At 33.3% G+C, this 25,447-nt stretch overlaps 1 protein-coding gene across 17 annotated transcripts in view; it reads right to left on the bottom strand.

Moving 5' to 3' along the window:
- Window positions 1-25,447, bottom strand: part of Dmd (dystrophin) — a 2,094,227-nt gene that overhangs the window by 1,115,854 nt on the left and 952,926 nt on the right. For all 17 annotated transcript variants that reach the window (XM_078034984.1, XM_078034996.1, XM_078034982.1 and 14 more), the window contains one exon: window positions 11,039-11,211. In XM_078034984.1, coding sequence (XP_077891110.1) covers window positions 11,039-11,211 — 173 coding nt within the window. The remainder of the gene's footprint in view (window positions 1-11,038; window positions 11,212-25,447) is intronic.

Below are 25,447 nucleotides of genomic sequence, written 5' to 3'. Positions count from 1 at the left end.
CATGTACTGAACAGTTACCATATAATCATATTGTTTGACTCAGGGATGATAAAAGGTATGTGATATTGTTTCCATATGTTGGAACAAAAACTCTAAAAAATGGTAAAGAGTTGTATCCAGCTATGTAAGACACATAAATTTATTATAAGGAGGTTTACCAGCAATATATAAACAGAGAGTTCGAAGAATAGAGAATAGAATAATAGATTGAGACCAGAGGGGATTTCAAGTCATGATGCCTGCACTGGGTCCTGACTGATAATTAGGTCTTTCTTAAAGTAAAGGTCAGGGGTCCTCATGCACTTTAAAAGATCCTTTACATTTGGCTTTACTAAGCATTTTATGTAATTACATTCCATTTCTTCTACTGATATTGAACACAAAAAAAATGACACAAATTTTAAACAAATTTTTAAGAAATTGTAGTTTCAGAATTAGGAGTTAAAAAACAAATTATTTATATGTATCCCTGTTGTTGCTAGCAATTCTGGAAGGGAGAACATAGACCTTGAGAATAAGAAATCCAATGTGGGATTTATTGGAAGCAGGATTTGGTGCAGCAGATAAGGGTTTATAACCTGAGTCAAAATATAAGTTCTTAATACACTTCCTATATGAGCTTGGGAAAACTGTTTATTCTCTCTAAATGTAAATTTATTCATCTCTAAGATAATAAGGTTCTCCTGAGAATGAGATGATACATGTAAGACACTAAAGCCATATTTGGCACAGAAGTGTCAATAAAAAAGTAACTGTAGCATAAGTTGAGATCAGATATTGTAATAGCAGCACAGCCCACAACATTCAAGTTATGGAACCCATCTAGGTGACCATAAATACATGAATGGATAAAAAAATGTGGTATATATATATACAATGGAGTTCTACTCGGCTACAAAGAAGAAACTGTGTCATTTGCTAGTAAATGGATGGAACTGGAGAATATAACACTGAGTGAAATAAGCTAGACTCAGACAGTCAAGGATCAAATGTTTTCTTTCATTTGTGGAAGCTAAAGAGAAAAAATAATAATAAAAATAGAAGTGAGAACAGTAGAGTAGAAATAAGGCACCAAAGAAGAGGAAGGAGGGGGAGGCAAAGGAGAATTAGGGAATAAATTTGACCAAATTATGACATGTGCATATGAATACATCAAAATGTATTCCAAATACATATATAAATTTATAAATAAATAAATAAATAAGTGGAAGACCAATTGAATAGAGGAAGGGGATTAGGAAGGAAGGGAGGAGGAGAGGGAACAGGATAGTACTGAGGAATAAAATGGAGAAAATTATGTTATATGTATTTATCAATTTATGTCTTAATAAAACCTACTATTATGTATAACTACAATGCACTAAAAATATAAAATATTCAGGTCTTTTATTTCATGCAAGTTTCATCTTACCTATCCAGAAAAAAGTGAAGCCTAAAATTTTAGTACATGCTCATAATTTTAGCTTTAGGTTTACATACTTGTTTTTTAGTGGTTCTTTTTTTGAGAAACTAAACTTATTAACATTATGTAACTTGCATAACTTATGTCTCAACCACAGTAAACATAAGGAAGCCTTAGCCCTGTGTGTAAGGAATATATAACCTAGAAGAACTATGATACTGTAGTTTTACCACATCTCTCCTTTCATGAATAGTGTATTAGGTTTAAGTTGGACAAAAACTTGTAAATAAGAAAGTGTTTTGAGCATGTAAAGACAGAAAAGTGTGTGCATATAAAAATAATGAGAAACTTCTACTTTTATACTGGGATAATTCAAGAAGAGGAGAATCCTAGCTGAATCAGAATTCCTCATATTATGAAAGAAAGTGGGAAAAGGATTAATCCTATACATATCTATCGTTCTAACATTTTTATTAGAGCTGCTTAAAAAAGAAAACACATTTTTCTATGCATTTTTTGAAGACACGGTATTCTCTTCCATTACCCATTTTGAAATTTTCTCAAAAACAAATACCCATAAAATAGGTGCAGAGCACCTATGGAATGATTACATTTCCTAGTCTCCTTTGCAGCTTAGGTGTGGTCATGAGACTGACCTCTGGCCAAGAAAGTAAAAAAAAAGAAATGCAATGTGGCATCCTTCAAGAAAATTTTCTAAAAGACAATTTCTATGTACCCTTTTTTTCCTTACCTTCTTGCACCTTTTCATTGAAAGTGAATGTGGTGGAAGCTCCATCTTGCAACACATGGATAAGAATTCACCACATAAGGACAGTTGGACAGAAAGCAGGAATAAGCAGAGCCACTAAACCAGTCTTGACTTCATACTTCCAAGTGTCTTCAGGAGATGAAAACATGCTTCTGTCTTTTTTAATGCACTATTAACTTGAGCCTCTATTTCTCTCAGCAAATTCAAATTATAATTGATAAAGAGTTTCTTGGAAAATTACATTTAGAAGAGTTTTGCTTTATAACAACATCTTCAAAAGCTCATCTGCTCCAGGCAGAATTTTAAAAGTGTGTATTTAGAGAAGGGACATTTGTGATAAGTAAAATCCAAGAAACACACTGCAAGTAAAGTCAAATATTGCAATTATCTCCCAAATGAGGTTAGTCCTATTGATATAAAATCTGTTTTTATAAGTCTTTTTCTATTGACAATAATTAAAATATGAGTTTTTTTAGATAATAAGCAAAATTGTTCCTTGTCCACTGAAGAAATAGAATGTCTGCAATGAAGAATGGAATTGTGTGTATAGAACTATCCTGGGAAACAAAAATGTTCAGTAACTTTGAGAAAAAGATTCAGGATATTGATGTATAGCTAACTCTGAGATTATAAGAATTTTATTTCTAGTTAATTTCTTATCTGAAAAAAGTTTTAAACTAACCTCTGTGAACTGTACAGATTTATAAGAATCTAAAAATGTTGAAAATGTAAGGTAAATGATCCTGTATAATATGGTGGTTATTAAAGCAAATAATTCTGCAGCTCTTGAGTATCTAGCAATGGGAACATACAGAAGATAAGCTGATAGGCAGAAATTTCTATGGAATACATTTCAAAGTGCCCTTTCATAAATCAATCAGTCTATCAATGTATACCAAAATAGAAAAATAAATACTTAACTATGAAAAAAACTTGAAGATTAAGAATAAATTCTAGCATTCAGGTGGATTGGTAGTGTTTCTGTTTACAAGAATGTTTCCTGCCAAATGTATTGTGCTGAGTTCTCTAGTACTTCCTTTACATATGTGAGCTAAATTTTAAAAATGCAGTGTATGACATTTGTTAATAAATAATGACTCTCAAAAAGATCTTGAGACTGAAATTCTAAACAGAAGTCTTTGCTTTCATTTTGGTCTTAACAGTTCAAAGAAATGGTCATGAACAGAAATTTGCTTCTTCCTCAATCTATCACATTTATATTGCCTCCATGACTCAATGCACTCACTTGGAGTAAAATAATGATTCTGAAAAGGTATATAAACAACTTTCTCATATTCTGGACATTTTTTTCTTATCCCTTATTTTTTAATTCTATGAAGCTCAGAAACTAACAGTAGAGTTATGTATTGGCCCATACTTTGGCCTGGGGGGCTGAAGGGTGAAGATTTAATCTTGTGTGAAAATCTTCAGATATGACAGAGACTAATTCTAAGACTTAGTGTTAACCTTTCCTGAGTTGGTAATGTGTGCTTATCATGTATCTTCTCAACTACATATGGCATTGTGAAAATTGAAGAGGCTGCTAATGCTACTATAGCAGAGTATCTCATTTAGAAACAAACAGTTCTGGAAAAGCTCCCAGATTATGCATCTGCCCCTCTAGCTTCCACTTTAGAAGATAGGATTGTATGGAAATGACATGAGGATTAGTATGCTATCCTTACAATCTGTCAGCAGTTTGAGGTTATTTACCTTACCTTAACATGAGAGAAAAATATTTATTGAATGTCTTAGTAGAAAAATTACAAATAAGATAGCAAATGTTTATAGGAGTTTGCATTAGGAGTGGGCTTGCAAAAATTATATGCTCATTTCCTAGAGTCTGAATATAGAGATGATTTAGGCACTTTCTCTTCATTTCAGATTTCTTTGGATTCTACTCCTGTTTTATATTCTTTTCTTTCTTTTGTCTCATTTTGTTTCCTGCAGTAAAAATGGCAGCTTGAGGGAGTGCTTCAGTGCTGTGGGCTTGGTACTACTGGGACAGAATAATGAAGAAATCTCTGGGAAACAATTTGCAGCTCTCCCACCTTCAATATCCTATTGGCTTGTGATACTGTGGTCCCAGAACGATGGTTACAAATTTGGAAGAAACATTCTCTAAAGCAGTAGTGCCCACATACTTATCTGAGAGTCGGAATCAAGCAATGATAGTATTCAGGGATCCAGGTGAAATTCAAATATAGAACAATGTAGTATGTTTTCCTAAGGCTTCTTTTTTTTAATTTCTTATTTTTTATTCTCCTTGTACTTAAAAGCATATTTATTACTTTTAAAACTTACCAGCAAATTTCACTTCAGTGTTCAGGCAGAAAAGTATATACATTACAAGTGTGAAGTTTCATAAACTTTCTTAAAGAAAATACATCATTTTTTTTGCACATGGATTTCCAGTTTTCCCAGCACCATTTGTTGAAGAGGCTATCTTTTCTCCAATGCATGTTATTGTCACCTTTGCCTAATATAATTGTAGTTTTGTGGGTTAGTCTTTGTATCCTCTATTCTGTATCATTGGTCGACCAGTGTGTATTGGTGCCAATACCATGCTGTTTTTGTTACTATTGCTCTGTAGTATAGTTTAAGTTCTGGTATAATGATGCCACCTGCTTCATTCTTCCTGCTAAGGATTGTTTTAGCTATTCGGGGTCACTTATTTTTCCAGATGAATTTCACGATTGCTTTTTCTATTTCTATGAGGAATGCTATTGGGATTTTGATCAGAATTGCATTAAATCTGTATAGTGCTTTTGGTAGTATAGTCATTTTGATAATATTAATTCTGTCTATCCAAGAGCAAGGTAGATCTTTCTAACTTCTTAGGTCTTCTTTGATTTCTTTCCTTAGGGTTCTGTAGTTTTCATTTTATAGATCTTTTACCTGTTGCAATAAATTGATTCCCAAGTATCTTTTTTTTGAGGTTATTATAAATGGGGTAGTTTTCCTCATTTCCTTCTCAGAGCTAGATGGCCTTCAGTGGATGAATGGATTAAAAAATGTGGCATATATACACAATGGAATTTTACTCAGCAATAAAAGAGAATAAAATCATGCCATTTGCAGGTAAATGGATGACACTGGAGAAGATAATGCTAAGTGAAGTTAGCTAATCCCAATAAAACAAATGCAAATGTTTTCTCTGATATAAGGAGGCTGACTCATAGTGGGGTAGGGTGGAGGAGCATGGGAAGAATAGATGAATTCTAGATGGGGCTGAGGGGTGGGAGGAAAAGGCATGGGGCAGGGGATTAGCAAGGATGGTGGAATGTGATGAACATCACTATCCAAAGTACATGTATAAAGACATGAATTGGTGTCAACATACTTTATATACAACCAGAGATATGAAAAATTGTGCTGTATATGTGTAATAAGAACTGTAATGCATTCCACTATCATTTATTTTTTAAAAAATCAATTAAACAAAGGAAACACATCAATATAACTAGCATCAAGACCAAGAAACAAAACATTACCCAGATCTTAGAAACCTGTTCTTGCATCTGATAATCATGATTTCTCAGAAAGGAAACCATAATCTGGCCTCTAACCCCTATCATGTATGCTTTTGGTTTTTAAATGGTTTTATACAATAAATATTCTTTTGTGCCTGACTTCTTTTATGTCATGCTGTGTTCATATTTTTTTATTTGCCAAAATTTCATTTATTTTACAAAACATCATTGATAATAGAATTTGATTTTTAAGTGCTCTCATGCTGATTTCCCTATTAATGTTTTGGGGATTTTTTTGCTTCCTCTAGCAATTCAGTATCACAGGAATCAATACTCTTGGTCTCGTGTCTTCTTTAGATCACATATAAAACTCAGAATCATACTGAATCTAACTACTTAAATGGATAGGAAAGCTACTCCAAAATATCTGGCTAAATGGAATTACAAGGAGAAATACAGATTTTAAAATAGCACTTTCTTGATGTTAGACCAGAACCATGTTGTTACACAATAATGCCATCTTATGGCTATTCATCAATTTGTACTCTAGGAATTACTTTCATTTTTATTATCTCATTTGAACTGTACTACACTCTTAGGCTTTAATAAATAATTTTCTGAAAATGTGGCAGATTTATTAATATTTTGAGACATAGAAATATGATATTAGAATGAAATTAAAGCAAACAGGACAGTATCTGGCACTTAGTAGGTAGGCTCTTCTTGTTTTGGGAATAAGAAAAGGGCTTTGTTTCTCTAATACCAGATAGATCTTATGTTAATTCTTTATTTTCATATTTCCTGTAGGTAAATTTTATAAGAAGTGAGTATCTAGCAATTAGCCAATAAAAACAGAATTGATCAATAAGGTACATATTTATCTCCTATGTGTATACACACACACACACACACACATATATATATATATATATATATATATATATATATATATATATATATATATATATCCATAGATCATGATATTTGTGGATTTAATGTTGACTATGTTTACTATTTGTGAGCAACAAAAACACCTCTGGAAAGGAGTCACTTTTAACATTTTAATTATTTGTAACTTTGCTAAGATATGTGCTGTAATTCTATTTGCTGGAAGACAATTTTGGAAACAGTTTTCAAGATAATGAGTGAGCAGTCACAAATCAGTTTGGTTTTAATTCCTTCCTTGTCCTCACCTAAGAGTAATGTCTGCTTTATTTTATGACATATAACAAAGGTGAGCTTTGTAATTATAACATTCACGAATTGGGTGATTGATAGTCTCAGAATTTATGACTTAGGAATGCAGAGAATCTAATGCATTTTCTCTTATTTGTAACTTTTTGTGAGTAAAATATGTGATCCTATTAGAATTAAATATTTTTGTGAGAAAAATGCAGATGTGCCATTTAGTATGTGCTTGGGCAAGTCACTTGACATCAAGTCACTTAACCTTGGTGTAATTTAGTTTTGTCCTCTGTAAAATAAAAAAAAAAAGAAGGAAAAACTACTAAGTTGTTTTCTTGCTATAAAAAGTTTAGATTATCAGATTATTGTTCAGCTAATATTAATGTATCTATCTTCTTCCACTATAGGAAGAAACTGCTTTACCAGTGTAGCAATATCAGTCTTATCCAAGTGATTTGCCTTCATCAAAGAAATGTCAGTGGCCTTGACAGGAGTTGAGATTTTAGTGTTCATGTCAGGTTAGACTTGATTCATGCTCTGAGGATACATCATTAGAAGAGCATGCCACTGACCCTTTATCTTAGGCCCAGAGTAAAGACATACATATCAGATCTTAATTTAACATGAATTGTGGATCTTGAAGCAGAGCTTCCTAGCCAAACCCAGGCTGAGTCACCTAAATTAAAAGCAAATAAATGTTCAAAAACATCTGTTATTTTAAGTGTTAAAGTTTGGGGGTGATATATCATAGCATCATTGTGTTAATAGTGGGCTAATACAATATTATACATGGAGCATATATGAAAAATTACTGATAGAACCCTTCTTACTGACTCAAATGAATTTTAATTTAAACTCAAGTTGGCTTATTTAAAATTCAGCAGATTTTTGTCAAAAAACCAACATGAAGGCTGTACTGGACTATGTCTATTTATGACAGCATAGCTTCTAAATCTGTCCCCAAACTTAAGAATCTAGCATTGTATTGGTCTCAGTGAGACACAAGGTCCTGATTATCATTATAACACTTACCAATCCAAGTTATTCATTTTCCCTGTCCCTTGGAAGTTAGAATCTAGTTCCATGATCTAAGCCTATGTTCCAGCAGGAGTCTTCAATTTATGGTCCACCCACAAAATCTAGTCTGCTGACTATTTTGGTAAATAAAGATTTCTCAGAATAAGTTATGCTGATTCATTTATGTATTGCCTATGGTTTCTTTCACCCTGCAGTAGTAGAAATGAAAAATTCTGAAAGAAACTACAGGGTCTATACAGACTAAAATATTTGTGAATTGGTACAGAAAATAAACAAACCTCTGCTTTATCAGGTTCTTTTGACAGAAACTTTAATTGTACAGTGAGTAATTTAGAAATTTCTTGACAGTGACAGTAAGCAGGGCACTTTCAGTTGGAATGATTCACCTGTAATAGCAGTGGATCATGGCTATGATACCAATCTGTAATTCATATTTACCTTGTAACTTAGTGCTGGATATGGTACTGGATGTCTAGCCTTGTTTTAAACCTGACTAAGGCCTTCTCATCCATCTAATGAGACATTTGATATCCTTCTGTAACTATGTACATTACATAGTTCTACCTAATGTAATCAGAGTTACTTTCTGTTATTTGTAGGACAAAATGTTGAATGGTCTGTACATTTTCATTTATTCCTGAGTCTGAGTAAGATGTTTTCATTCTACTCCCCAGGGATCTTATTCTTGCCTACTATCAGAGCTCATATACATCAACCCATTTTTACTGGCTGGTTGTTCATTTTCTCTCCAGGACTGGGAAGTTGCTCAAATCAGAAACTGAGTCTAATTCATTTCTCTGTGGTGATCAGGAAATTTTGAAAGAGTTTTCAAATAAATTAGTGTCCAAGATTTTCAGTGCCGTGATCATCATTTCCTCATCAAAATAGTCACTGTAACTGAATGATTACCAGGTATACGAAATCCACTCTGCCCTCTATATGTACTATGTCAACTAATCCTCATAATGATCCAGCCACATAGGTACTATTCATATCCTATTTTACAGTGGAGGAGTTTGTAGAGCATAAGAATTGGGAACTTGCTCTAGAACCCATAGCAAAGCTGGGATTCTAAAACAAATCAGACTCTGGGGTTTCTGCTCCTAAGCAAATACTTAAAACAGTTTAATCTGAGACTAGAGTAGAAATCATGGAAAATGGAAAGGTTCATGATTAATTCCTAGAAAAGATCAACTGGAGTAAAAAAATTAGAAGTCTCTTCTGGCTCTGGTTAAGGAAAAAGTGGATCTACTAGGTAAGAAGACACTCTTGTCTTTTGCTAGAAATTGGAAAGATCTCAGATATATGGTGAGATTTTAACTACTTTGGGGAAGTTCATTAGTGCTTGTACGTCTTTTTAAGTCTGGGATTGAAGGTGAACTGGAAGGGAAATGTCTGTATGGTCCTGTGAAAAGTAAATGTCTGGTTCATTGGTCAAAGATGACTTATAAGTATAGGAGAAGCTTCACAAAGCACAAAGTATTCTCTTTTCTTTAGTGTGAGAATAGTAGGTACCTACAGAATTATAGTAATCACTGGCCACTCAAGAAACCCCAGAGATACTTAGGGAATGGTGGGTAGCCAAGAATGCTGGGAGAAAAAGTGACTGAAGAGGATAAGAGAGAAACAAGCATGTTCTGACATTGCAGAAGCTCACAATCAATGGGGAATATTGAAATTATATTAGAGTGGTAAAGACTGTCTTTTCAGTGTATACACAGGATTTCTGAATTTCTATTCCTTCATTCAGTCTAATTCAGACATTCTAGAACCACATGTTTTCAATTTGAGATATATCTATTATGCCATTCAAGGGAGAAATATTCTCAGCTTTATGGAAGGATTTTGAGTCCAGATATATGGGACATCCACTTTATATCCAGCACTATATTAGATATGAGTACATCACATAAAATAAAAAAATGACTATAGCCTTTAAATAGCTTGTGAAAAAGGCAAAAAGTAAACAAATTGCTAATTATATGGTAAATGGTAGAAATAGGTCCTATCAAAGAATGTACTCTACAGGGTAGCCACCAAGTCTGAAAACATTTGCAAATACCAAGTGACTTATTGATATTATATTTTACATTATATGGTAAAACAACATCTAAGTTTCTAGACATCATGATCCAACAATAGTCTTAGAATATTAAGATGGATATAATACCTTAGGTGAGACATGAAGGATAGGTAGGACAGAGAACATAGAACATTTTGGGGACCTACAAAATAATTTAATGTTGCTAGAGCACAATTTTGGAAAGATGTAAAACAGGAAGTGAATTATAAGCAGTGGTGCTGACCAGATGAACATGGGTCATGGGAAGGTCAAAAATGCCCTGTTAATGAGTCTGAAAATTTTTGTCAGAGAAATGATATGAGAGTATAAAAGTTCTTACATTTCAGAAAAATAACTCTGGATAAAACTCTTGGGAATAAACTATGAAAACTCAGTGGAGACAACGGAGATTTTAATGTTGGAAGTATCTGTTTTAGAGCCTAGAATAGTAAACTAAGTAATAAAATGAAAGCAAGGATGGCTAGAAATGGACAGAGGTTAAAGATTCTAAAAGTAATATTATTTTAAAAATGGTTTGATTTTCTCTGGGAGCAGAGAAAAACTTAGAAAACTAAATTCAGAGTACAAAACTTTGAAATAAATTGTTCTACACTGTTAGAGAACTTTATTTAAACCTCAAATTTTAAAAGAAAACAACATTTCATGTGATGTGAGGTCAAGGAATTTATATGAATATTCCCTAAAGTAACTAAAAAGTAAAAAAGCTGAATATTTTAAGTAAGGTAAGTACTAAAATGATTTTAAATCAATTCAACAAATTCTCCATAGCAAAAAAAAAGTAGACAAGGAGGAGATGTATATTTTATATTCTCCAATTTTTCATACTGCCTCAATTAAATGAACAAACCTACTTTGACATTACCTGAAATTTTAGAGGATGATGCAATGTTCCAACATGTTAATTTCTGTAAAGAATAACTTCTAGAATCAGTTCATTAGTATGAATTGTTCATCATTATATGTTTTCATTCCACTTACCTTTTTCCAATGATAATCCTTATCTTGCTTTTCCTGTCATATTTCATGGAGGGCATTGAAATAAAGTCTAGAATTCCTTAATCACTCAATAAAATGGAAATGTTACCTACCCTTGTCGGTCCTTGTACATTCTGTTCACTTTTTCCCATTGGAAATCCAGCTGTGAGAGAGCTTCCTGTAGTTTTGCCCTTTCCACTGGCATGGCACTTTGTAATGCTGCTGTCTTCTTGTTGTGAATTATGTCAATTCGACCTGAGATTTGTTGCAGACTGTCCTTTATATTCTGTAATATTGAAATTTTAATACAAGTAAAAGATAAATCACCCTTATATGGAAAAAAAAAGAAACATATATCTAGAAATAATGGACTGTATTGCAACTCGTATTGACTTTTTAAAGTTATTAGCCTTTTGAAGTCCAAGGACTTCAACATGCATAAACCGAATAGGTAATTCATTGTCCTCATCCTGATATAGTTCATAATTCCCTATATCTTAAAAATGCCTTCATTTGGATTCTCTAACTCTAGCTTTACTGTGTTTTCTTCAACCTTCATGCCCACAGTTCTACCTCATTTTCTCTATCCTTTCTCCTTAATGGATCTCAATATTGGAAGGGTCTAGGTCAGTGTTCACACTTCTTTCCTTCTCTAGTCATATGCCATCCTAATTGTTCCTATGAGTTCAATATCCTCTAAAAGACAATGATGTTCAAACTTTTATTTCCATCTCAGACCTCTCCTCTGAATTCCAAACTAACAAACCCAAGTACTTTTTTATACTAGGATGTCCCATGAGCATCTCAGACTAAGTATGTCCCCAATAAAATTCTTACTTCCTCCCTTGGTAGAGGTCTTACAGAAACGAACATTGTTGCTTGCCTAGATTATTGCAACTATTATTGAAATGGTCCGTTTTGTTACATTCCTGCCCCTCTTCCAGTCAATTCTCTACACAACAACAAAATTTGTTTTTATTGGTGCATTAAAATTATACATAATAGTGGGGTTCATTTGTATGTGCACATGACATAATTTTGTCAATTCTTTTAATACCTAAATTGGATCATAATACTTCTCAAAACCCTCCAATGTCTCATCAAACCCATTTTCTTTATCGTGGCCTATGAAGTTCCATGAAACTTGGTTTTATGCCACCTACCTTTCCAACCTTATTTTTTCCTAGTCTCCACATAGTTGACAATATTCCATCTCATAAGCCTCTGTGCATTCTTGAGTATGCTAAGCATACTCTTGCTTCAGGGTTTCAAAAGTTTCTGTTATCTCCACCAAATGCACTTTTCCCTAATAACATTTATATGACTTCTTTCTCATCTTAGAAGAAACATCTCTATCACTCTATTTTAAATATTAGCTCCCACCCTTCATATTTCCCTGTATTTTTTCATGTCCCTATGACTAATATTAAATTATATATCAAGAGATCTGTGTACACCACTAGACTAAACTCCACTAGGTAGGGAGGTTTCATCTATTTTGTTCTCTGTTGGATTTCCAGAGTTCAAACAAACGACTGGCACATGATGAGTATCTAATGCTCCTCTGTTGAATAAATGAGTAAATTAATGTATCTCACAAATTAACTTCAGAATTTCATCTATATTGCATTTAAGGGGAAATCACAAACCACAAATTCATTTTGTAAAAATTAAAATCTTTAAAAATATTGATTCCCCAAATTTGCTTAAATAATACATACTTGGATAGTCTCTTTAGTATAAGTCTGGCTATTTTTTTTTGTCATTTGAATTGTTATATACAAGACTGTTGAATAAATATTTGCTTAGCTTTTACCATCTACAAGGAGGAATATAGGGAATGAAAGTAAAAATGGATGATGTTGTGCTCATTTGCAAGAAGTTTAAAATGAATTATATAGTGGTAATAAGGGAAGGTGTGGTTCAGAGAACTGAAAGAATAGAAAAAAATAGAGAAGCCTCAGCTAAATGAGAAAAAAATAATTTTGTTGTACCAAGGATTGAACCGAGGACATTTAACAACTGAGCCACATCTCCAGCATTTTTAAATTTTAATTTTAACTTTACTTTGGAATAGGGTCTTGCTGAGGCTGGCTTAGAACTCTGATTCTCCTGCCTCAGATTCCCAAACCACTGGGATTAGATGTGTGTGCCACCTTGCCCAGCAAGAACAAAAAAATGGGCTAAGCTGTACCAAATACTTTCTAGAAGTTCAGAAAAACAATGGATCATATACCATATCATATATCTTATTTGTTCACAGGCTGAAGAAAGGCTTCATGGAGAAGGTTCAATCTGGAGTAGTCATAACTGAGTAGTGGAAATGGGAAAAACATTATGGCTAATAGGTAACATATATGTAAGGACAGGTAACATGAGAAGATTTTGCTGACTTTTTAAAATGCAGAGGCTCAAGGAAAGACAAATCAAAAACAGACTACAGATGTTTAATAATGGGCTTTGGATCTCAAATTAAAAATCCTGCATGCAATTCAGAAGCCAATGAAGAGTGATGATTTTCAAAAAAAAAACATTGTCAAAAATTTTCAATATATACAAAAGTAGGAGGATAGTACACATAGCCCTCATGATGTTGTGCCAGATGCTATGACTCCATTTATAATCTTGTTTCATTTATACATTCAACCATTCACCTCTTCAACTAGATTATTATGAAACAAACTGATATTTTATTTCAAAAATACTTTAAAATGTTTTTTCCAATATGTAAAAATTCTTTTCAATAAATTTATACACAATAAGTATCATTATCATACATTCAAAAATAATAAATCTATTGATTTAATCAAATATCTAGTTGGGCCAGGAATGGTGGTATATACCCATAATCCCAGAGACTGAGGCGGGAGAATCACAAATTCAAAGCCAGCCTCAGCAACAGTGAGGCGCTAAGCAACTCAGTGAAACTCTGTCTCTAAATAAAATACAAAATAGGGCTGGGGATGTGGTTCAATGGTCAAGTGCTCCTCAGTTTAATCCTTGGTACTGCTCCCCCACCCAAAAAAAAAAATCTATCTTGTTTTTACATTTCAGTTGAATTGGGAAAGAAGTTTAGGATGGATACATGGCAGAATTTGGTGAGTGTGTATTATATGAAAGGAGGTCTTGAATAAATCCCAGGTGTCTGTGACATCCAAATGAGGCTTATGTGTGTGCAAGTGATGATCATATTTAGAAATTGCTGATGCACCAAACTAAATTCCAATAAGCAGCTGGCATCCAATTTGGGAAGGAAAAATTAAATGGCAACTTTGTTTGGGCCATACATATTTTGCAATTTGTACATAGTCTGGACTCTGACAAGTGAAGAACACTGGCAACTGGGCAGGGATGATTTAATGGCAAATGTATGTTAGAGTATAGTCTACTGCAGTGTGCCAGAGAGCTTTTTTTTTTTTTTTTTAAAGAGAGAGTGAGAGAGAGGGGGGGACAGAGAGAGAGAGAGAGAGAGAGAGAGAGAGAGAGAGAGAGAGAGAGAGAGAATTTTAACATTTATTTATTTTTTTCTTAGTTCTCGGCGGACACAACATCTTTGTTGGTATGTGGTGCTGCTGAGGATCGAACCCGGGCTGCACGCATGCTAGGCGAGCGCGCTACCGCTTGAGCCACATCCCCAGCCCCTGCCAGAGAGCTTTAAAAATTTATTTCTCCCATGTCCCTTTGTTTACATTTCCACTCATATACCAAGTATAGTAAACCTAGATATTTCCCTCTCTGATTTGTTTGTATTCTAGAGCAAGGTGTCTGATTGTCTCTCTGTTTCCCCACAATAGATGTACCAGCTGTTTTAAATAATCTCTGAGATGCATAATTTTGGGTCTTCTCTCCTATATTGCAAACCTTATATAAAGCTGAAAGAGTATCAATAAAAGGAACATTCTTGCCTACTTTCAGGTAAAATTCAGGACAACTTTAACCATGTATGAATTCGAAATTAGGCTAGAAATAGAGGGCCTTATTGACCTCATGGCTAATCAGAAGATAGGCTCTGCAGAAAACTCCTCAGGTATGAATGGGTAGCTGTAGAGAGGTTGTGGGTAGATCTTAAAGGATTTTTTGTCTCATACAGAGACTTCAAGTCTATAGTATACATAAGGACTTGCCTTAGGCAAAAATTGAGTCATAGAAGCAGGTGAAGATATAGATCATGCCAATTATAAAAGGTAAAAGTCAATGCTCACATCCAGTGCTAAAAAACAGAAAAGAGCTGTGTTTTCAGGTCTTATCTCCTCAGAAACAAGGCAGCTCAGAATATTTATGGGTGATATGAATTAATTTCAAACAGAGAAAGGTTTATGTATAATTTCAAGTTTACATACATCTTGTGATGGGAAGCCTTCATCATCATCATCATCATCATCATCATCATCATCATCATTATCATCATCATCATTTTTTCAGCATCTCAATTTAACTCTTAGGTAAAAGCACTTATCTGACAGGTCAGATAAATGATAGTGGAAAGAGTAGACGTGGTAATGGAGAAATACCTTGTGAATTTATGCATCTGCAGAAATGCAGGTTAAAACTGTCTTCCAGTATTACATGTTTGTAATTATATGTGTTGTAATAGCATGAGAGATGGTCAAATTGCTCAAGGAAGGTTTTTAGAGTGGAAATGATGAGAATAAAGGTTGTCTAAGGAGGATCCTGCGTGGAAAGCAGGAGCAGAAAGGAATGAAAATGGCTAGATTGTCTTCAGACATAGGAGAACAAGAATAATTTACTATTTCAAAATCAAGAAAAGAAAGAATAGTAGAAAGGGAGAGAGCTGCCAACAAGTTAAATGCAGCTAGGACTAGGAATGAAAAGTCAATTTGGCAATTTAGTAGGTCACCAGTGATCTTATCAAGAGCAATTTCAAAATGCTGGATGTGGAAAATATAAATGTGGGCAGAGCAGATTGTCTTTAACTTCTTTCAATACAAGTAGAAAACAATTTATTACTACATTACTGTTAAATGCATTTGACATCAAACACTTGTTTATTAAAGAAAATTTTTCTATTGATAAAAACAAAACTGATGATATAACCAAAAAATTGAAAAGATAGAGTGAATTTGCCATCTGTTATCAATGTTCTAAAAGTTACTGGACTTAAGTGTACCAATAATATTCTTTTTTTAAACTTTATTTTTATTTTTATGTGGTGCTGAGGATCGAATCCACTGCCTCACACAAGCTAGGCAAGTGCTTTACCATTGAGGCACAACTCTAGCCCCCAATAATATTCTTTATCTTTATTCACGTGGTAAAATTTTACTACCATGTTTTCATATATTTGAGCCTAGAACTTTCAGCAGGTTTAGAGCTGTCCCACTACTTTTACTTGGTCAGGTGCCAGAAACATAAATCTGTGTGACTTCTTTGCTGCTTCTATTAACTCTTCTGACCTGAACAGCCTGATTTCATCAACACTTTTATTTAACTTCTCTTTTTAAAAATTAATTTATTTATTTATTTTAATTAGGTATGTATGACAGCAGAATGCATTTTGGTTCACTATAAACAATTGCAGCACAATTTTTCATTTCTCTGGTTGTGCATGATGTAGTGTCACACCGTATGTTCAGTCATTCATGTACCTAGGGTAATGATGTCCATCTCATTCCACCATCTATCCTGAGCCCATGCCCCCTCCACTCCCCTGTCATGGACTTTATTTTTCCTTGAGTACTAGTCCAGTGACAAAGATCTATAACTCTCACAAGTCCTTTAATTGATACCAAGCAGACCACTGACTGAGTACTTAAATTCACATTGGGCAACCATGCAGTCACATCTGTGTGTATACTGGAAGCATGAATGTTTAAAATGCATAGCTCTAATCACCTAGGGAGGAAAAATTCGAGAGAGGAAAGAAGGATCATACCCACCAAAATTTAGAAGTTATAGAGTTATAATTCTGATGTAACGTGAGATAACATAATTTATACATGTGTGTAGGTTTTCTCTCTCTCTCTCTCTCTCTCTCTCTCTCTCTCTCTCTCTCTCTCTCTCTCTCTCTCTCTCTCTCTCCAAGGATTTGTGCCTGCAAAGCTTCCTTATTTTACTCCAAGTCTCTGGAGGGCTCTCAATTCTTTCAAAAGCAGTAGAATTTCTCAGAATCAAGTTACGAATGGTTTTAGCAGTGGAGGGCAGCATGTTGCAAAAGCAGGAAATCTTTCTATCTTAAATGAGAAAAGCAAAAAGCAAAAACTGGGGCAGGGGATATCATACTTCCTGGATATCTAGATAATAGCTCCTTGGTATATTCTTAAAGAATACTATCAAAATGGGTTGGAGTCCAGAAAATACCTTTTGACATAGATGCACATACTCTAGTTTCCCAGGCGTTGCACACAGAATAATGGTATATGCATCAACGAAACTTTTGTAGTACATTCCATAGTTTAAAGTCAGAGATGAGATCTCTTATAGTGTTTTACTATTTTAGTTTGTCTAGAAATAAGCAATCTTTTGCATAATCTTTGCCATCCCATAATCATAGCATCCTGATTTTTTTTTTCAGTTCAAAAATTGGCTTAGAATATTTCATTGCCTAATTTTCACATGGTCTAATTCTGTTTATCACACTGCTTAAAAGGTAGACAGACAAGCAATGAATTCATCAGAGTTACATGGATGCACATTTTTCTTCTTGCACACTGTGAAGGGCGAGCCTAGAATTCTAAGGGTATGTGTATTGATGGTTCATTTCCTAAAGCCAACTGCATTGCATTATTTGTTTAGAGCACTCTGGTACTACAGTACTGATGGTAGCCACATCTTTTTTTTTTCTTTTTTTCGATACTGGGGACTGAACCCAGGGGTGCTTTACTACTGAACTACATCAAAAATCCTTACTTTTTTAAAATTCAGTTTTATTTCCTCATGTATATATTTGTTTTTAAATTATTTTTATTCTAATTTGTTATATATGACAGCAGAATGCATTACAATTCATATTACACATATAGAACACAATTTTTCATGTCTCTGGTTATACACAAAGTATATTCACACCATTCGTGTCTTCATACATGTAATTAGGGTAATGATGTCCATCTCAATCCACCATCTTTTTTACCCCCATGCCCCTCAGCTCCCCTCTCATCCCTTGCCCTATCTAGAGTTGGTCTAATCATCCTATGCTCCCCCCTCCAAACCCAACTATGAATCAGGCTCCTTATATCAGAGAAAACATTCTGCATTTGGTTTTTTTCCCAGTCCTTTCTATTTTTTTTTTTTTTGAGACAAGATCGTTCTAAGTTACTGAAGTTTGCCTTGAACTTTCGATCCTCCTGTCTGAGCCTCTTGAGTGGCTGATATTACTGAGGTGTGTCACCACACCTGGGGGATAGAGCCCATCTTATATGAGAGGTGTTCTGGATAATGAATTAGATAAGGAAACCAGTGATAGCAATACTTAATCTTCAGACAGAAGATTAAAGTTTACCAGAGAAATGTTCACTAAACTGTGGAAGAATTGATATGTGTCCATTTGGACTATTCAGTTTTAACATATGTTTATGAGTACTCTGTACTTTCTAATCCTAATCTTGCACCAAAGTCAGTCTAATAATAAATGATTTTTAAGTAAAAAAAATAGAAATAAGTGATCTTTATAGTTTCTGACTTTATAAAAATGAAACTATATCCCTACAGTTGCTATGATGATAGAAAAATCTGTAGGATCACTTTAGATTATAGCATTTACATTTATCTCCCTGAATAGTTCCTTATCTTATGATAAAATGATGAAAATATGATGTCAAAATGATGAAGTATCTACTTTTTAGTGAACTCCCCTCTGAATTTTGGTGTGTCCTGGTAAGTTGACTTCCTCACTGCCTAAATGCAATTCTATAAAATGTTTATTTTAAAATCCCTATTCCTACAAAAGAAAAATTTAAACGTAAAAAGTTAAAAAGAAAATTTTAATTTCTGGAAGTTGCTTGTACTAAAGTTTATATAATATAAATGTTTATTATTTTAAAATAGCATCACTATAACTCTGGTTCACAATATTAAATTGTATCAATAAGACCCTAATTTAAATGTATACTATGAGTAGGGAAAAATTAGATAGCAAAATAGTTTCACAAATGTATGATAGAATCCATATACCTAAAGTAAGTGAAAACATGAATGTATTAGCCATTTTGCTTCAATTCATGTTTCTATTTGAAAAGCTTATTGTTTAAACAAGGGTGCATTGATAATAAAAACAATAGTATACAGGCTTTAACTTTGAGATATAAAAATAAAGACTTTAAAATGTGAGTCTCTTTTTCAGAAGAAAATCCATTTTAAAGGAGATTTATACATAAATAATTTGAACCTAAAAGTATTTTCTTTATTTGGGTATTGTGGAATACATGTCTTCAACAGGCTTAGAAGAGAAACTAGAAACTACAAACAATTTATCTAGGGAACCAAACAAGGGACCAATTTGCCAGGTAATCAAGTTGAGATAAAGGTCTCAAGTAACACTTAATTTAACTATGCCCTGTTCTCTATCGTAAGGGGTAGAATTTTACTGTTTAGTTTTTTCTTCCATTTAATGTAAAGTGACAACAAATCCCTTGATGTCACAGTATTTCATTACAGAGCCTGCCTTTACTCAAGTAAATGGTACACCTATATATATGAATGTCTAAATAGATACTGTAGAAACCAAACAGGTCTAGAGTAAAAGATAGTGATATCTGATAAATCAGACTCATTTAAATTGCTTCTAATGAAAGTAAACTTAAGAAGAACTTACTGAATTCTTAAGTGTTTTCTATTACCTACAGCAAAGTTCTTTATTTATTAAACATTCTGAAAAGTGCCAATATGATGCCTGGTATTTAAAATAGCATAATTTCTGCTATGTTTTCTCTATGCTTATGGAAATAAAAGCATTTCCCAGATCCCAAATGTGGAATGCAATTCAGCGCTTTCTTAAAACTCAGCACCCTGTTATTAAATAGGGGTATCCATAATTTACAAGTATCTTTACTCCTGCATTTTGTGCCAAGAAAAAAGCTCAAATACACCTTCCTGAGTTTTTAAGTGTTATTAAGATTTGAAATAAGTCAATTGTGTGCACAAACATTAATTCATCTTCGATAGTTTGTCCTTGCTAATAAAATATTTACTTAATAAGTTTTTGGTGTTTTCTTGGTCAAAAAAATTACAAGAAAAAATGAAATGATAAAATTTTAGACATAAAAAATGTTAGTTAAAATGAAATATGAAATTATGTTTCAGTGTGTCTTATCCCATAGTGATTTTTATATCTCAAAGATAATCTGGTTCAAAATATACTTAACTTCATTTTTTGTAAACAAATGCAAATTTATTTTCTACTGATTCCTCAGTTTTCATTTATCTGAATGCCTCATATCAGCAGATGGCCAGAAGCACCTATAATTCACTTTTTAACAACCATATTTATTTCCTGAAGGAAATTCTATTTACTCATTCATTAATAGCCTCTTCATTACATCATTTTCCTCCTTTGCAGCATTCAGTAATGTTATGCCATGGCTTTCATCACATAGATCTCATTTCCTTAGTGAAGTATCTTCTAGGTTTCTTTTTCTCTGAGCTTACAGCTCTGTCTTCATTCATTTAATCAATAAATATTTGTTTAAATCCTATCATGTTGCAGACACATTTTATGTCCTGAGGTAAGAGTAGTGGGCCTGGAAGGTCAATAAACAGTTTAAATAAATAAACTCTAGCCAACTAAATAGTCGTAAGTGCTAAGGAGCAAAACCAAAGGAGGAAATGATGAAATCAAAGATCTAAGTAGGGATTTAGAATCTTAGGATGTGCAAAGTTAATTTAAAGTAAAGATCTGTTGAAAATGAAGCAGTGAGCCACATGAAAAATCACATGGATTTTCAAGGCAAGGAAAGCAACCACAAGGCCTTGACATTGGAATGTGTCTTTGTGGAAGGAGTGTCAAAACATGAAGAAGGTGATTATTATTGAAGCACATGAGCCCGAGACTTCCAGGGGAATATCAGAGAGAAAATGGAGTGGGCAGCTCATGAGTGGCCTTGCAAACATATTAAGAGCTTCCCGTTTACTCAGAAGAGGATGGAGAACTTTAGAGGTTTTAAGCAGAGGAGTGATATGATCTAAGTTTTTATTTAAATGGCTCCTTCTGGCTAGTGGGTTGAGAGTCTCCTCTATGAGGGACAAGGAAACAAAGTGGGAGATCTGTTTATATAGATTGTTGATATCATCCATATTGAAGATGATGGTGGTTTGAAATTAAATTGGTGGCAATTCTGGATACATTCTAAAAGTGGAGCCCTTGGTATTAGGTCACCAATTGTATGCATATTGGTACAGAGAAGATTCATGGATAACACTAAGAATTTTGGAATGAACAACTAGAAGAACAGAACTGCCATTACCAACAATGTGGAAAATTACAGGAGAATGAGGTTAAGGTGTATGGGCAGGTTAAGTTTAAGGTGTTCATTAGACTTCAATGTGTGTGCATGTGTGTATCTGAGTTTAGATGAGAAGTCTTGACTAGAGACAGAAATTTGGGGAGTAATATTTTCTTTCTTCTTCCATACTTACTCATAAAATCTGGCTATCTTTTTATGTTCCTTTCCCATCCATCTTTTCCTCTAACCCCATCTCAGTGAACAACTGTATACAATCTCATGACTAAAAACTATGACTTTCACACAATGGGAAACTTATTTAGTGAAAGTGGCAAAACAGATAAGCAAGATCTGAAGATGGTACAACAGATTCACAGATTATTGGGCCTAATAAATGAGGCATCTATCAGGTGGAGGGCATTAACCAGTTAATGACTGATTCTGTTTAAGTTTATATATCAAGATATTTAAAAATAGCAGGAGCAGGAAGAAAGTGCAGGGAATTTCATTCCATAGATTAGTGAAAACTCGGATACTCTTGAATTTGTTCCCAGGTTGGGATTATATGTTCCTTACAGAAAACCCTTCCACAACCAACTATAGTAAATAGCCAAATATAAACATTTATTGAGAATTCAGCCCACAAGTTTTTCCACCAGCATATGAAAGAAGGTGCTCTAGATGTTGGGGGACATTCTACTGAATATTAATAATGTGAGCACTAGCACAAAGACCCAGATTAAGAGGATATAGTTTCTAAATCAGCCCAGCTAGGGCAAAAAAATCTCCTATTTTCATATTTTTATTTTTGTTTACTACAGATTGATTCTGCCACTTTAAAGATTATCCTTGTCTATATCCTATGACCACCTTGGATGGGGACTATTCTCTTTATAAATTCATCTGAGCAAGTTACTTACCTGCTGCTGACCTTAGTTTTTCTATCTGAAAACAGTATAATAGTAGTGCCTTCCTCATAAGGTAGTTATAGTGATAATATGAGTTACTACAAGAATTTAGAACATGACCTGGCATAAATGATATGTGGTAGCTATTAGCATTGTTCAAACAATTATATTCAACCTCAATATAAGGCTTCTTCCTCTGTTTCTGATTCTTCCCTCTTTCTCCTTCTTCCAGTTTTTTCTTTCTACATTGCTTTCTCCTCTTCATGAATTCAGTTATACTTCTGCCCTATCATGCATATTTTCGTCTGTATTATGTTCTTAATGCCGCTATTACTTTCCAACTTCTTTGCATAACTATTCTGTGCATAACTTTGCATAACTATGTATAATCTATAATATTACAAATTGCCCAAATGGAATGATCACATCTCATATTTTTCTATTATTTTTAGAGTGTTGGGCAAAGTACATGGACCTTAATAAATATTGGCTGAATTGAAATGAAAAGTTGATTTGAACTTGTTCATGAAAATACCATTTGAATGCTGTCACTGAAATTTAAGATCTGTTACATTGTTTGTCAGCTGTTACAGATATACATTCAGTCTTGAACAGCTGTGAGTTGTTCAGATATCACTCTAGATTTTTTTTTCAATCTTACTGGTTATTTAGCACTTAGAGGAAATTGAAGAATAATAGTATATCTGCATTTTATGCCTGAATTTCCCCTGGTTTCCTCACAGTACCTTAAATACCTAACAACAAAGTTCTTCATTTAGAATTATGTCTGCCCCTGACTCACAGATGTCACAGGGCATCAGTTAAAACAACAAGAAAACACAAAACCTGTATTACACTGTTCCAAGGGTTCCTCAAACACGAGTCTAGTCCATTGGCACCAACTAAACTGAAAACTATTCCACAAGTCAGTTATTAATAGATGCCTTTTGTATTAAGTTGTGCACATTGTCTAAATCATTTTATAGAAAATCCTAATAGAAAAATTGACTTACATAGGGCAAAGGAGAGATGTAAGGAAGCAATTGTTTTTCTCTTACTTGAAAATTGGACATATGGCATTTACTTTTCCAAATTTTTTAGAACCAGGATATACTTTTAAGTCTTTTTTAACTGGGCAGAGGAGGGTCAGCTGGGTTTATAGAGAGAAATTGGAAAGCAATTCAAAGATACAAAGAAATATCAAAAATTGGTAATGGTCAAGGGAATGGGATGAAGAAAAGAAAGCAGGATATTTTCTTCTTTTTCACTTTATAGTCTTTATTCCATTTAAATATGCAGTCAGGAATATCTTGCTCTTTTTATAAAGAACTGAAAATCCATTATGAATGATCAAGCAGGTTTATACATGATAAAATGTAACCAAATGTGCACAAATTAATGCAAATGATATTAGACTACTTTTGAAATTGTAAACATGTTTGGTAAAATTATGCCCAGTTTTTAAATAACTCATGTTCTTGATGTTTGTGCAACATACTTTACTATGGTGTTTCCATAGGGGAATAGAAAAGAAAAACTACTCTTTCATAAATTGTTCTGAACATAAATTCATAAGTCTAAAGAAAAACAATTTTAGAACCCCAAAAGAAACAAACAAACCAAAAACATGAAAGGAAGCAGGATCCAAACTCTCTACTCAATTTCCTTACCACTTAGTTTACTCTAATGATAAGAATGTCTTTATCCTTTTGTCTAAAATTTGGCAAATTAAATTTGGTGATTGGTAGTTATTGGTGCCCCTTAGTCATATGTGGTTTAAAACACAAATATCTTAATTTGTTTTCTGAAAATGATTAATAATATGCATAATACTAAAAAATAATCAGACTTCACTAAAGGGAATTATACCAAGTTGAACTATATGAAATTGCTGGTATTGGAACATTTAACTGACATGATGGCACTTCATAATGATCAGCTTAAAATTATTACAGTATTAACATACTCATGGTTATACATTTAAGCAGGAAAAATGAATACAAACTAGCTTTTTAAAATGGTAAAAGAAAAACTACAAAAGTAAGTAATAAGGGCAAAATTCAAGTCTCCAAAGATAAAAGGGGATAAAAACCCATTATTGATTCAATTATTCCTCACCTAGAGCTACACTAATTTTATTTTAAGTCATGGTTCTAAACTTAGAACACATAGTCTTGAACTGCTGAAATAGAAATTGAAAAAATGAATTTTACATATTTCATTTAAAAAGCAAAGCTATAAAGAAAGAAATATACAAACAAACAAGAAAACAACAATCTCTTCTTGTTAAACATTATGGTACATAGAGACTTGGCGTGATTTAGATTTTGCACATTAAGATGAATATTATAAAAGTGATAGGTGAATGGAAACTATTACTCCTGAATAAATAGCTCTGGAGATGAAGAAACGTGATTGAAAATATATAACATTTTCTGAGAGAAATTTTATCAAAAGCAAACATTTTTAGTCTACATGTGTTCTCTTCTTTTAAACTTTTTAAACTTTAACCTATATGCCAACACTGGAAATAACTTTATGTATATTTTATGTGGTTGTTAACATTTATTTAAAGTTTTAAAATATGAATATGCAATTATATAAATTTTAATACATTCTTAAATATAATTTCTTTTTCAGAGTTGTTTACATGGAAATTCATTTTACACTAATTTTTATGATTTAGGGATAATTGATAAAGCAATATGGAGTTTACAAATTGTTATTGTTTAGATGTAATGTCCCCAAAAAACTCACGTGTGAGAAGATACAAGAAGGTTTGGAAGAGAAATGAGTAAGTTATGGCTTGAACATAATTATTGAATTAATCATTGATGGGATTAACTGGTAGTAACTGGAGGCAAGTGGGGTGTGGCTGAAGGAGGTCAGTCATTGGGGGCTTTGGGGTACATATTCTATCCTTTATTTCTATGTCCCTATTCTTATGAATGAAAATGTTTATTCTCTATCTTTATATATTTTATACTTGTAAACTCCTTTTAATTTTACAGGAGCTCACAATGAGAGACTGTCTTGAGCCTCAGAGAAGACTTTGGACTTGAACTTTGAGCAATCTCCGAACTGTTAAGACTGTGGAGACTCTTGAGAATGGAGTAAATGTCTTTTGTGCTTTCAGATGATTGTTGAGCTTTTGGGGGCCAGGGGTTGAATGTTATGTTTTAGATGTGGTGTCCACCAAAAGCCATGTGTGAGAAAA

This window comes from Ictidomys tridecemlineatus, chromosome X, assembly GCF_052094955.1.
Source record: "Ictidomys tridecemlineatus isolate mIctTri1 chromosome X, mIctTri1.hap1, whole genome shotgun sequence".
Lineage (NCBI taxonomy): Eukaryota > Metazoa > Chordata > Mammalia > Rodentia > Sciuridae > Ictidomys > Ictidomys tridecemlineatus.
Note: the sequence above shows the minus strand (reverse complement) of the source record. Positions and strands in the feature narration are given on the sequence as shown.